Below are 11703 nucleotides of genomic sequence, written 5' to 3' on the forward strand. Positions count from 1 at the left end.
GAGAGAGACAGACAGAGACAGACACAGACAGACCGATAGACCGATAGATACTACATTGCTTGCCTTCTTGATTAATTGATTGACACAGATCGGCTTCACATCAAGTCCTTACAAGCTTCAGTATAATCCTGAGGTTTTTTAAATTGTTTGTGTATTTCCCTAGTATATGACAACATCGAAAATGTTTTGAAAACATGTGTGTGTGTGGTTGAGAGGCCAGAATGTGTCACAGTAAAGTTCTAGTGTTGTAATATGATCATTCCAACCAGCCGTAACATGCCATAGTGTTGACTAAACTGGCATCGACAATTTTGTGCGTGTTTGTGCTTACAGGCACGTGAATGCATGTGTAACCTGTGTGTGTGTGTGCATGTGTGTGTGAGTGTATACGTGTGTATGCATGTGTGTGTGATGTAGGCTAGGATACACAACATTTTTTGTTAATTGTTTCACATTTAGCCTTGACTTCATACTCCTCATTGACAATGATCGAATAGTCACCAGTCGGCTCTGGAAAAACCCTGTCTCTATCATGCAGTATCACTGTTATCACAAAAGTAACATACTGTTTATTCTACAAACAGATGGAAATTCAGATGTTAACTCTCACATTGTGAAATGTTTCCTTCACTAAAACTCCCCCACTTCACCTTCATTCCTATCCAAAGAGAGAGATAGACCAAAATGAGTTGAGATGGGGATTATCCTCTACACTAAATAAAGTGGATTTTAGAGGAGAATACCTGGAGAATACCAGATATATATCTACTGTAGACTACATATAATCTCACAAACTTGAAACCACTTGCTTTTCAATTGGAGAAGGGTCAAAGAAGTGCTTCAGTTGGAGTAAATACTTCTGAGGGGGATATGGAGTCTTGCGTACCTGTAAAGACTCACGAGGAGAGAGAGAGAGAGAGAGAGGTAGAGAGAGGGGGGAGAAAACAATGCATTAGGCATAACATTTCAGGAAACACATTCTGAAACACATTTGAAACATTTTGTTATAAAATGTTTATTGTAGGCTACTTTTAGTAACTGAGATGTAGAAATCGAGAGAAAGGGGAGGGGGGAGGCTGGTAGTTGTAACATAGCAACACATTTTAGCGTCTGTATTTCACACTGATGTATTAACGACTTCCGGGAAATGAATTGTGAATGAGGTTGTGCAGATTGAAACATTTGACGAGCGAATTTGCTAAAATGTCACGGGGCTCTAGTGCAGGTTTTGATCGTCACATCACAATATTCTCTCCAGAGGGTAGACTGTACCAAGTTGGTTAGTAGTGTTGGCTTTTATCACATATAATTGCAGATAACACCGACTAGCCAAGTGTTTTGTCTTTGTATCACTGTTGGCTAGATAGCTGCTAGCAAGCTAGTTAGCAAGACACTTTGCAGGAGACAACTTAAATGTAATATGTTTAAAATAGTTTACGATAGCAACTAAGTACGCATATTGGTATCTGCATATATTTTGCATGTTGCTCTTCATTACATGTTAGCTCAAAGGAGTCTTACTACCAAACCATCATCGTTAGCACTAGCGTAAACTTAGCTAGCTAACTCCATTAGCACAAGCAGCGACCTGTCAGACTCGTGTGGATGTAGTTGTTAACTAGCAAATATTATTACTTTATCGGGGATCCTTCATCTGCCGATATTTTATATATGATAACCTGCTATTTTCAGTTGAAGGTAGTTCCATACAATGTCTCAGCAATGACATTATATGAACTGTCACTGTTCAAGTGCTGAGGTTTTAAAATCGCAGTTTTGCATCTCAACAGAGTATGCTTTCAAGGCCATAAACCAAGGAGGTCTCACATCTGTAGCAGTCAGAGGAAAAGACTGTGCAGTGGTAGTTACACAGAAGAAAGTACCGGTAAATATTTACAAACTCATCAGGAAAAAATATATTTTAAACAATGATGTCAGTTGAAACTTTAGCCTTTCTAGGACAAGCTGCTGGACGCCTCTACTGTCACTCACCTGTTCAGAATTACAGAGAACATCGGATGTGTGATGTCAGGAATGACAGGTAGGCTATGAAGATCATGGTCAAGATGAGGGCAGAGTCAAGTGACTCAAAGAACCAGATATTCGTTGTCTCCTATCAAGCTGTGACTACATGTGCATTGTGAAACAGGGAAGATCCTAAATTGCTCTTTATTTTGCTTCATCGCCCTCTCTTCTCCCTACTTCTTCTCTCTTCCTTCTCCTCTCTCTCTCCCCCACCCCACCTCAGCGGACTGTAAATCGCAGGTGCAGCGGGCCCGTTACGAGGCCTCTAACTGGCAGTACAAGTACGGTTACGAGATCCCGGTGGACATGCTGTGTAAGAGGCTAGCCGACATCTCCCAGGTCTACACACAGAATGCAGAGATGAGGCCGCTAGGCTGCTGTAAGTACAGAGGACCAGGTCTCCCTGAGCGTCTGCTGAATTAACGAGATGTAACTGTATCCCTTCCTGTCTTGCAGGTATGATAGTGATAGGTGTGGATGAGGAGAGCTCTCCCCAAGTGTTTAAGTGTGATCCAGCGGGGTACTTCTGTGGCTTCAAGGCCACTGCTACAGGCGCCAAACAGACAGAGGCAACCAGCTTCCTGGAGAAAAAAGTGAAAAAGAAACACGACTGGACCTTTGAACAAACTATTGAGGTAGAGTCCCAGGAAAAACAAATTCCACATAGGAGTGTGTCACTGAAAAGTCATAGCTTTGACATTCACAGGCGGGTATTGAGAAATCCCTCTGCTGGAATCACTTACTCTTCCTTCCGCTTCTGTCTCTCTTTCTATTGCTCTCTCAGACGGCTATCACCTGTTTGTCGACTGTCCTGTCCATTGATTTCAAGCCCTCTGAGCTGGAGGTGGGGGTTGTCACAACAGAAAACCCCAAGTTCAGGTAAATCATTCACATTAACATATCTATTAAGACCATCTCAAAGAAAGTGTGGCCATATCGACGATTTGAAGGCCCAGACCAATATAAAATTGTCAAACTGTATATTTGATGAACATTAGATTCATTTTGGATTAATGTAACTATAAAGAGAGATGTATTGTTCAGGTCCCAATGACTTGCAGTGTCGAGTGCAAAGTTGTTTAGCTGAGAAGTAAACGACAAATGGCTTAAATAGAAATGTGTTCACTGCCATGTTGAGCTGCACTAAGCGGTGGAGCCATGGGGTCTCACAAGGAATACATATACACACATTCTTTGTTAAGTCTTGTTATTGTTTTGTTAATGAAACATGTGCTGTTCTGCATGCAGGATTCTGAGTGAGTCTGAGCTGGACTCTCACCTGGTGTCCCTAGCTGAGAGAGACTAATGCTAAGAACTTTCTCCTTCCTGTCTGAGAGACAATCAGTGAAGAGATACTGACGCTAAAATCTGCTTCTTTCCTGTCTGAGAGCCAATCAGTAAAGAGAGACTGAGACAGAGACATGCCTCCTTCCTGTCTTAGAGCCAATCGGTGAAGAGAACGGGACAAGTAAGCCCCAGAGATGGAATTATGTTACTTTTTGTTTACTGTATATTTACCCTGTTCCATTCAATAAATACCTTTTTGGAGTCAAATCTGATCTGCAAGATTGTTTATCCTGATGCACAGACATTATCCAAATGATCACTAAGATGGGTGTAGCTCAGTGGTAGGGCATTTGACTGCAAATCTAAGGTTCAAGTTTCCCTTCTTGTATGTCACTTTGGTTAAAAGCGTTATTGCGAAATTCAGATCTTTAATATTTATATTATTTTTACTATTTATATTATTTGTTATTACTACTTAGCATGACACCAGGCAAAGAGTGTACTGCAGGTCTTGTATTATTAGTTAATATTCATTCAGATGTCTGTGTTCCCAGGTATGAAAGTGAACCATTTACACAACCACCATTGACGTGTGTCTTAAATAAGCTTCTCTTCAGTTGGACTGATTTAGAAGCTGGGAATTTTTTTTGTGGGACTTGATCTGTGCAAAACTCAGCTGTGACTTCCTGTTGCGGTTCAGTGTTCTAGATTACATGATATGGGTACTACCATTAACACGACTACAGTAGTTGTGACCTACTTAACCTTCTCTACTCAAAATTCGAAAACCATTTCCTGTTCCTACAGTATATCAGAAATAGATATGTTTATTTCCAAAATATCCAAGTAGAACCATTAGTCTCCTTTAAAACCTTAAATATAACCTTAAATACCTTACATAGATATACATCTGGCCAATACTGAAGAAAGCTGGTTTTTTATTTTGGGCCAAAGAAAACATAGAGCTCATATTCAGATCAAGACAAAATGGTGGTTAACACCCACTGGAAACAAGAAAGCTGATGTTTACACCTTTAAAGCAGCTTCTACAGGTTATTTGGGGGGATTTCCTCTCTTTAGCATTAATGAAGATAAACAACAGAAGTAGTATATATTCGTTTTAGTATTCATGTGTATTTGAATGAGAGCAAAGTATTGTTCCTTTTAACTGTGACAACTAGCAGTATTCCCTTGTTGCTAACTAGTTATATCCTGTCAGCTGAGCTACCTCCTGGCTGGACATTGCTTCCTTGGCATCATGACACAGAGGTTGATGACGATCCAAAAAGTTTCAGATTTCCTCTTTTTCAAAAAATGTGTTCCTGAGTACAGTGACCTGGCACTGACTTCCTCTTCACTCCACCCAGTCACATATTCTAAGGAACATCTTAGTGAAATATTACATCAGCTCTTGCTTGTCCTGGAGAGTTTGATAACATGACTCAGGGAACCAGTGCCCTCACCCTTACCAGGAAATCCCAGAATGTACAAAGGGTTTTGAGTGGGACTTTCTGAAGCCTGTACGTTACTACTGTGATGTTTTCCTTACCAGTAAAGTAGTGTGAAGCAGTGAGTCTAAGAGACAGACACGGTCTAACTGTGTCAAAAAGTCCATGAAGTATCACTTTCTCTCACAAAATGAAAGCAACTAGTCAGAATCCATTGATATTCAAAACCAATTCAGAATTATTTTTTAATAAAAAGATGTTTTATTCACGAATAATATATTTCAAAATATATAAAAATATCTCTGGTTTGTCTATTTACAGTATGTTACAGAATATCTTCCATTATATACAGTACATGAACACTGAAGCATTCTCTTCTGAGGTCAGACGCCTGGTGCCTTGGAACATCTTGGACTTGACTGGTCCATCCAGACCAATCAGAATGGCCTCTTCAGTCTGGGCAGCATGGCCAGCTCTGAGCTGGGCACCCTGCCTACTTAGACCGTCCGTTCCTGACCGTATGCCAGACTAGCCAGCAGCAGCGACACACCACCACATGGGTGCAGACGACATCTTTACTTCTCCCCAAACTTGATGTCATCGTACATCTGCAGAGAACGAGAGATCAAAGAGAAAAAAACATACCGTTAGAAATAATAATGTAAGTAACATTATGTCATAATCCATGTAATCTGGAACATTAACAGTGCAAAATGGACAGGGTGCAAGAGTCTGTCCAGAGGCAGTGGAGGACAGATTGAGCAAACGATGTGTGTGAGGGTGATGGGGCTGAGCTCACCTCGTCATCTGACATGAACTCCTCCTCGCTCTCCTCTGATTCGCTTTCGGGCAGTTCCAGGAGGTCCTGATCTGTTTTCTCGTACAGCTGGTGGCGGATCTCCATGTTCTGTCGGCCGTATGTCAGGTGGTATGGTGCGAAGCCCCCGTATGTCAGACTGTTGACGTCCGCCCCAAGGGCTAGAAGCCGGTGGACTAGGGAGGGATTCTGGAGGTCCACGGCCAAGTGGAGGGCTGTACGACCGCTACACTGCTCCTACAGGAAAAAGGAACACAGTCAAGTTAGATCCACTTGTCTTTTTTTCAACTTTTCTCATCTCTCCATTCTTAGAAATGTTTGGTTTTACACCAGAGATTCCCATGGGATGACACCTACCTGTGCGTTGATGTCTGACCCCAACTGAACGAGATTCTCCACCAATGACAGGTAGCCGTTGATGGCCGACAGGTGGAGACAGTTGTGTCCTGTAACAGGAGAAGATTGTAGGTCAGAACACCACAGAATATCAAGATGAGTGAGATACATGGAAGCTAGTTCTAAAAGCTAATAAGCATGGCGTGGGAGGGTTTAAAGATGGTGGAGCAGGCTCACCACTATAGTTGGGCATGGTGAGGATGGAGCTGAGGTGATGGTGGCAGTTCTGGGTGAGGACGCTGAAGCAGGCAAGGGAACCCTTCTTGCAGGCAACGTGAAGGGCTGTGTTCCCGCTATTGTCGGCTAGCCTGGGGTCACAGCCGGCCTTCAGCAGCCTCTCCACCAGGTGAGGCTGCTCAGTCACCACAGCCAGGTGGAGCGCAGTCTGAAGGGAGAAGAAGATGAAGGCCTTTAATGACACATCCTTGTCTGATGCCTTGTTCATGGCATTAGATGGGGACTTACAGCTGTTTATGTACTTTTTAGTTTAAAGCAGGTGATCATAATTAAAGTAATAAAGAAGGCTTGGAAGTGTATACAATTTCACATAAGTTAATTATGTTTGACACGTGGTCATTCTCGTGGGTTTACCTGTCTCTGGTTGTTCTGTACATTCAGGAATGATTCGTTTTGAGACAGCTTGATCATCTGGAACGCATATTCTGTGGCTTCATGAATAATGGAAAGGTGGAGGAACCTGTGAAAAAGTGGGTGGAAAGCTTTGTTTAAAAAAATGTGCTTTAAAATACGCTGAGGAAGTGACTGAAAAAAAGAACAAAGCTGAGCACTAAAGCGTTGCGCAAGAATGGATTTTTTTTTTTCTCTCTGGGTTATTTCCACTAGTTGTGGCTCGACACATAATGCTTTATCAGTTCCTGGCACAGCGCCAGGGACTTTCCTGAATGCGCACTGTTGAATGTAGCGCCGCCCATGTTAGATTCTGTGCCAAAGTAAGGTACACTCGACCGAGTCGAGTTTTTTGCTTGTTTGTTTACTTGCAAACTTCTATTAGGGAATGTGTCCGAGGCTAAATTCTTCCATCTTAACTTGGTATTACTATTATGACATCTAATAGTGCATTTTAATGCGTATGCACAAGGCGGTCTTAAAACAAGAATCCTTGAATTATTTGCAAAAACATTTATTTATTACCAAAAGCATTAGCCTACTTGAAGCTGCAATAATATTAAAAAAATGTACTTACGTGTCTCCGTCATCGGTCACTACTTTTTTCCAGGGTTCAGTACCGCACTCCTTTGGCATTGTTTCTATAGCGACCACTCTTAAATCCTCCAACTCTTTCGCAAGGTTATTATATTCCTCATCTTTTAACGATTCCAACCCGCTATCAAAGCGATCTTCATGGCAAGGTAACACTTTACCATGTTTAATATCCATTTCATCAAAGTAATCCATTTGGCTGTGACTCGACTCTCTATAGACATCCATAGCAAATATGGCTGATACTGAAGTAGACTGTTCTGTGACTAACTTTGAATTGAGTATGAGAGGATCGAGGGAGGTGCCTTTTATTTAAAGCTTGGGGAGGAGGCTGCTTAGGGGATTTCCACGTTGAGTTATCTAGGGAAACTCATAGACTGGGGTTTTTAATGGAGAAAACTCCCCCTAAATAGATCCGTAGAGTAAGAATGAAAACCTGTAGTTTCCTATTAGCCAACATTAATGAATGAGATATGAACAAAAACGAATAGCCTTGAATTCTTTACAGCTGCTTTTAGACGAGTGAGTGGAATATCCTGTGTCATGGGTAGAGCTAACCCAGGTACACTTTACTTGAAGTTGTGCCACATTTACTGAAGTTAGGTAGCTGACTTGGAACCAAAATTGTAAAAACAAAATGTCACATTTCTAGTTATAAATGTGACGCGCTGAGAAAATGTGTGCAGATGAACAGATGTATTAGATATCTGCAACCATGGTATATACATGGAAGTTGCAGAGTTCTTCTGGATATGCTAATTTGCACGGTTTGCATACTTCATTGCATCTTATCTGAGCCCAAGCGAAAAATGTACGCCGACGTTAAGTATATTTTCAATATATAAGTACAAACATATGCATTGTCAGTTGTGCATACAAAATCATTAAGCACAATTTCAATTGTGTGATGTACAGTATTAAGCTATCATTTCACACAACCAGTATGAAATGAGTTGGCCTCAACCTGGTTGAAGCCAATGTTGCATTTATCTCTGTTATAATTGTTTATTTAACTAGTTTTGCTCCTTTGACTTTATTTTCAACATATTCTTTCTCCTTTTCTGAAAGAAGGAAACCTTAAAGTTTGCTTCATGGAAACTTGCAAAAGAAACATATTGTGACACTATGTCACATTGAGATGCTTTTGGAATAACCCTACAAATGTATTAACACAAATGTCAAACGTCCACAGAATTATGATTTCTCCCACAACATACTGTATTCTCCCAAAACTTGGGAGACAGCCTCTGGTAACCTTTGGGAAATTGTTGAATTTTACCCATGCCACTCAACTCTAAGGATGTGAATCTTTGTGGATGTTGAGCAGGGGAAGTCCTCTGTATTGTAGAGGCTTTAAGTGTATGAGTATCTACGCAGGCGCCCTGCTCTTGACATATGGACTAAAAAGCCCAGGGTTTCCTCTGTTTGCCCACTGATACGCCCATATCAACATAGCAACCGTCTCCAAGACCATCAATCACACCTCTTATATGCTGATACTCAAAGATGGCCTTAGGTGTATAGACGCTCGCACACACACACACACACCCTCCCTGAGGAGCAGTCTCAGCAGGGTGCGAGTGTGCGTCATACTCTGCTGAATTTCATGAAGAGAACATTCAGCTTGCGTCCCTGCGGGTCACCTGTCCCTGGAGGAGTCCTTATATTCTTCTCTGTGATAGTAAGGACAGAAGCTGTACACATTGTGTACTTTCTCATGTACTAACTTTTTGGGGATTGTGCTTGTTGTGTCTGTATGGTCAGACGTTTTACACAGCACATTGAATGGAACTTCCAGTTCTGTGTTTTGATTGTTGCCTAACTGCACTTGTCTTTTGTTTACATGCGGTTGTCATGCACACTGGCTACTCAACATTGCCCCCTACATGACTAATGGTACCTGGCTACCTGGTAGACATACATTTGGCTTGATCCACAAGCCTTTCCTGACTTGTTCATGTGCAGCAAGCTACAACAGATTGGTTAAACTTTAGTGGCATATAGTATTCATAGAGCTCTTACACAGATGGGTATAGTTCAGTTGTAGAGTATTTGACTGTAAATCAAGGGCACAGGTAGAAATCTCTCCTCTGCATGTCTCTTTACATTTTCAATTATCATTACTGACTATGTGTAGTCAGTTTATGGCATTATTGTCACATTATGTACGTCTCTCATTGACTGTTATTTCCTGGTTCTTGTACGTTCAGGTTAGGACAGTGGTTTGGACCAATCAGCGTCCTCTGAGGAACTACTGGCAGCTACAAGTTACACAGTGATAGATTGTTCATCCAATGACCTGCCATTTGTTTTTGTGCTTGCTCTTTTTCACAGTTTCAAAGGACGACTTTCCAGAGAGTTACAAGCTATCTGGCAAGTCAGGTTAATATAAACCCCCATTTCACAGTTATTTCCTCCACTTTTAGATAGGTTAGTGTGTGGTGGAAGTGATGTGAAAAAGGGTTTTTCATTGAGAAAGGTTGTCACATGGTCCTGACATCGACTTGAAGGAGGTGAGTCAAAAGTTGCCACTGTAACAAAGGGACTTTACCCTTACAATGGTATTCAAAATGTGCCCCTGGAATATGTAATGTGAAGTATCTTTACGTTCTCTTTCTCGTCCTGAATTACAGATGAATGACTGGTTTCCGTCTGAGGTTAGGTGTTAGCGATGTTTATTGATTGATTAGACAAAAAAAAAAAGGTTTTGCATATTTTTGCCTAGGCCACTCCCTTGACATTTGTGAAGCATTCTGGAAATGTATTTGATTGTCGTAGTTCAATTTGCAGTTTCCTTTCATTAAACACAGAGCACTGCAGATGTGTAATCTGTGTACGAGCGTGAGCAAAGGTAGTAAAATGTATGGTGAACAAAAAGGGCATTGGTAACACAGCTACGTCAGGGACCATGTTTCATCTTTTAAAAGGTAAAATGAGAAAGCCCCTGGGCAAATGGACTTCAGAAGCAAATTAATTGAAACCATGAACTAAGATCAGACCTCTGAGAGTGTGCCTCCCCTGTTGCTTGCAGGGTTTCAGACTGAATGCGTTCAGGCTTTCGGGGAAGTGTGGGTGTGTTTCGGAGTAGGGGTTATACCCATCTATTCGGCAAGTATTCCCATGGTGATGGGGGCACGTGCTGTTACCCCATCAAACAAACTGACTGCCCAAAGCCCTGGTGCCACTAGGACTGAACTTTACTGGGGTTAAAACATCATTTCCATGTAAATACTGGTTAGACAGTTCCATGTTACTGTGTGTGTCTGTGTCATAGACTGTTGGCCCTATATGGTGTGTGCTCCTGTGTGCGATGCCAGATCTTTGTTGAAGTTATGATTGCTAAAGGTTCACAACTCCTACAGTTGTGAAGTCCTGTTTTTATTATCTTAAATAAATAATAAAACAAAAAAACAGCAGGATTCTATTGACTAATGGGACATTTTCACCTGGCTATATCCAATGTTTAGATATGTGGTATTTATGCAAATTAGCGCATACCTAATTGGATTATGCACCGTTTGTCCATGTTAACAAACAATAAAAAAAAAACTTGTAATACATTTGTTTGTCTTGATGTAAGTAATCAACTCAGAAATTTTCATGGTGATATCTAAAGGTTAAAAATGTTACCCCATTCACGTGAGAAAAAGAATGAATAGGTGTATGAATAGGCTATATTTGGGTCTTTTTCGAAACTTTCCCCTAATGGGATTCTTCGGGGCTTTTTCCCCCTTAATCAGGACATATTGAGGATACAAAATCAGTTGAGTTTGCTTCTGTTGCAATTTTTCCTACCTTTTTTCATAAAATGACTGGACTACTGCTGGATTTACCGCTCCATGAGACCTCTGCTGTTCGCTGATACACAATCAAAATCCTAAAAAGTTATTATGTAGACCAACACTGTATGGGTAGGATGTTCTACATTTAAATAAGCACTAACCCTGAAAGAGCCCCACTGCGGTAAACATGAGGTTCTGTTCTGCAGTAGCCTACAGCGTGAACAACAGAAAGCTGTTAGAACCAACCTCAACCCAAATTCATCATCAACGTTTTATCATCAACATCGAGAATTATGGTTTTGTGCTCCAATAATCCAATTTAATTCCCATGCATACGTTATATGCATTATAATGAGTATATCCCGCTATGAATAATTTCTGACCCAAAGTAATTTTTGAGGGGTGGCCCAGTAAATATTGGACAGATTTAAAGAGTTTAATACTAGTGACATACCTGCTCCCACCAGTCCCATAGGAACTATCAGACGTTAAAGGGGACTGCATTGCTCTCTTCTGGTTCCAAAAAGAATTACAGGAAAATGCCATAATTCTTTAGTTTTGTATGATCTAGCAGCAGAAATAAAGGAAGACAACACAAACGTATAATAAAGACGTTTAAAATTTCGCACTATGTTTAACTGTTCTGATCTAACATTTGTGCAGCGGTGGAAAAAAAGAAAAAAGACTACAATTCCCTGCGGCGAAGTGCCCGTCCTGCAACCGTTGT

General features: G+C 41.0%; 2 protein-coding genes across 3 annotated transcripts; one reads left to right on the forward strand and one right to left on the reverse strand.

The window, feature by feature from the left end:
* Positions 1-1148: 1148 nt before the first annotated feature.
* Positions 1149-3568, forward strand: LOC136947382 (proteasome subunit alpha type-6-like). Of its 2 annotated transcripts, none has more exons than XM_067241438.1 (7): positions 1149-1279; positions 1791-1885; positions 1960-2041; positions 2249-2404; positions 2482-2660; positions 2810-2904; positions 3274-3568. In XM_067241438.1, the coding sequence occupies exons 1-7, from the start codon at positions 1159-1161 to the stop codon at positions 3329-3331; spliced, it is 786 nt and encodes a 261-aa protein (XP_067097539.1). In that variant the 5' UTR covers positions 1149-1158; the 3' UTR covers positions 3332-3568. The 2 variants fall into 2 exon arrangements, with proteins under 2 accessions (XP_067097539.1, XP_067097540.1); XM_067241439.1 differs by having other exon boundaries at positions 2249-2338.
* Positions 3569-4970: 1402 nt separating this feature from the next.
* On the reverse strand, positions 4971-7488 carry nfkbiaa (nuclear factor of kappa light polypeptide gene enhancer in B-cells inhibitor, alpha a). The gene is made up of 6 exons (XM_067241339.1): positions 7178-7488; positions 6565-6670; positions 6151-6358; positions 5935-6023; positions 5560-5814; positions 4971-5368 (listed from the first exon to the last, which is right to left on the reverse strand). The coding sequence occupies exons 1-6, from the start codon at positions 7420-7422 to the stop codon at positions 5336-5338; spliced, it is 936 nt and encodes a 311-aa protein (XP_067097440.1). The 5' UTR covers positions 7423-7488; the 3' UTR covers positions 4971-5335.
* Between the last annotated feature and the right edge of the window lie 4215 nt (positions 7489-11703).

The sequence above is a fragment of the Osmerus mordax genome, chromosome 8 (assembly GCF_038355195.1).
Source record: "Osmerus mordax isolate fOsmMor3 chromosome 8, fOsmMor3.pri, whole genome shotgun sequence".
NCBI classification, from domain to species: domain Eukaryota; kingdom Metazoa; phylum Chordata; class Actinopteri; order Osmeriformes; family Osmeridae; genus Osmerus; species Osmerus mordax.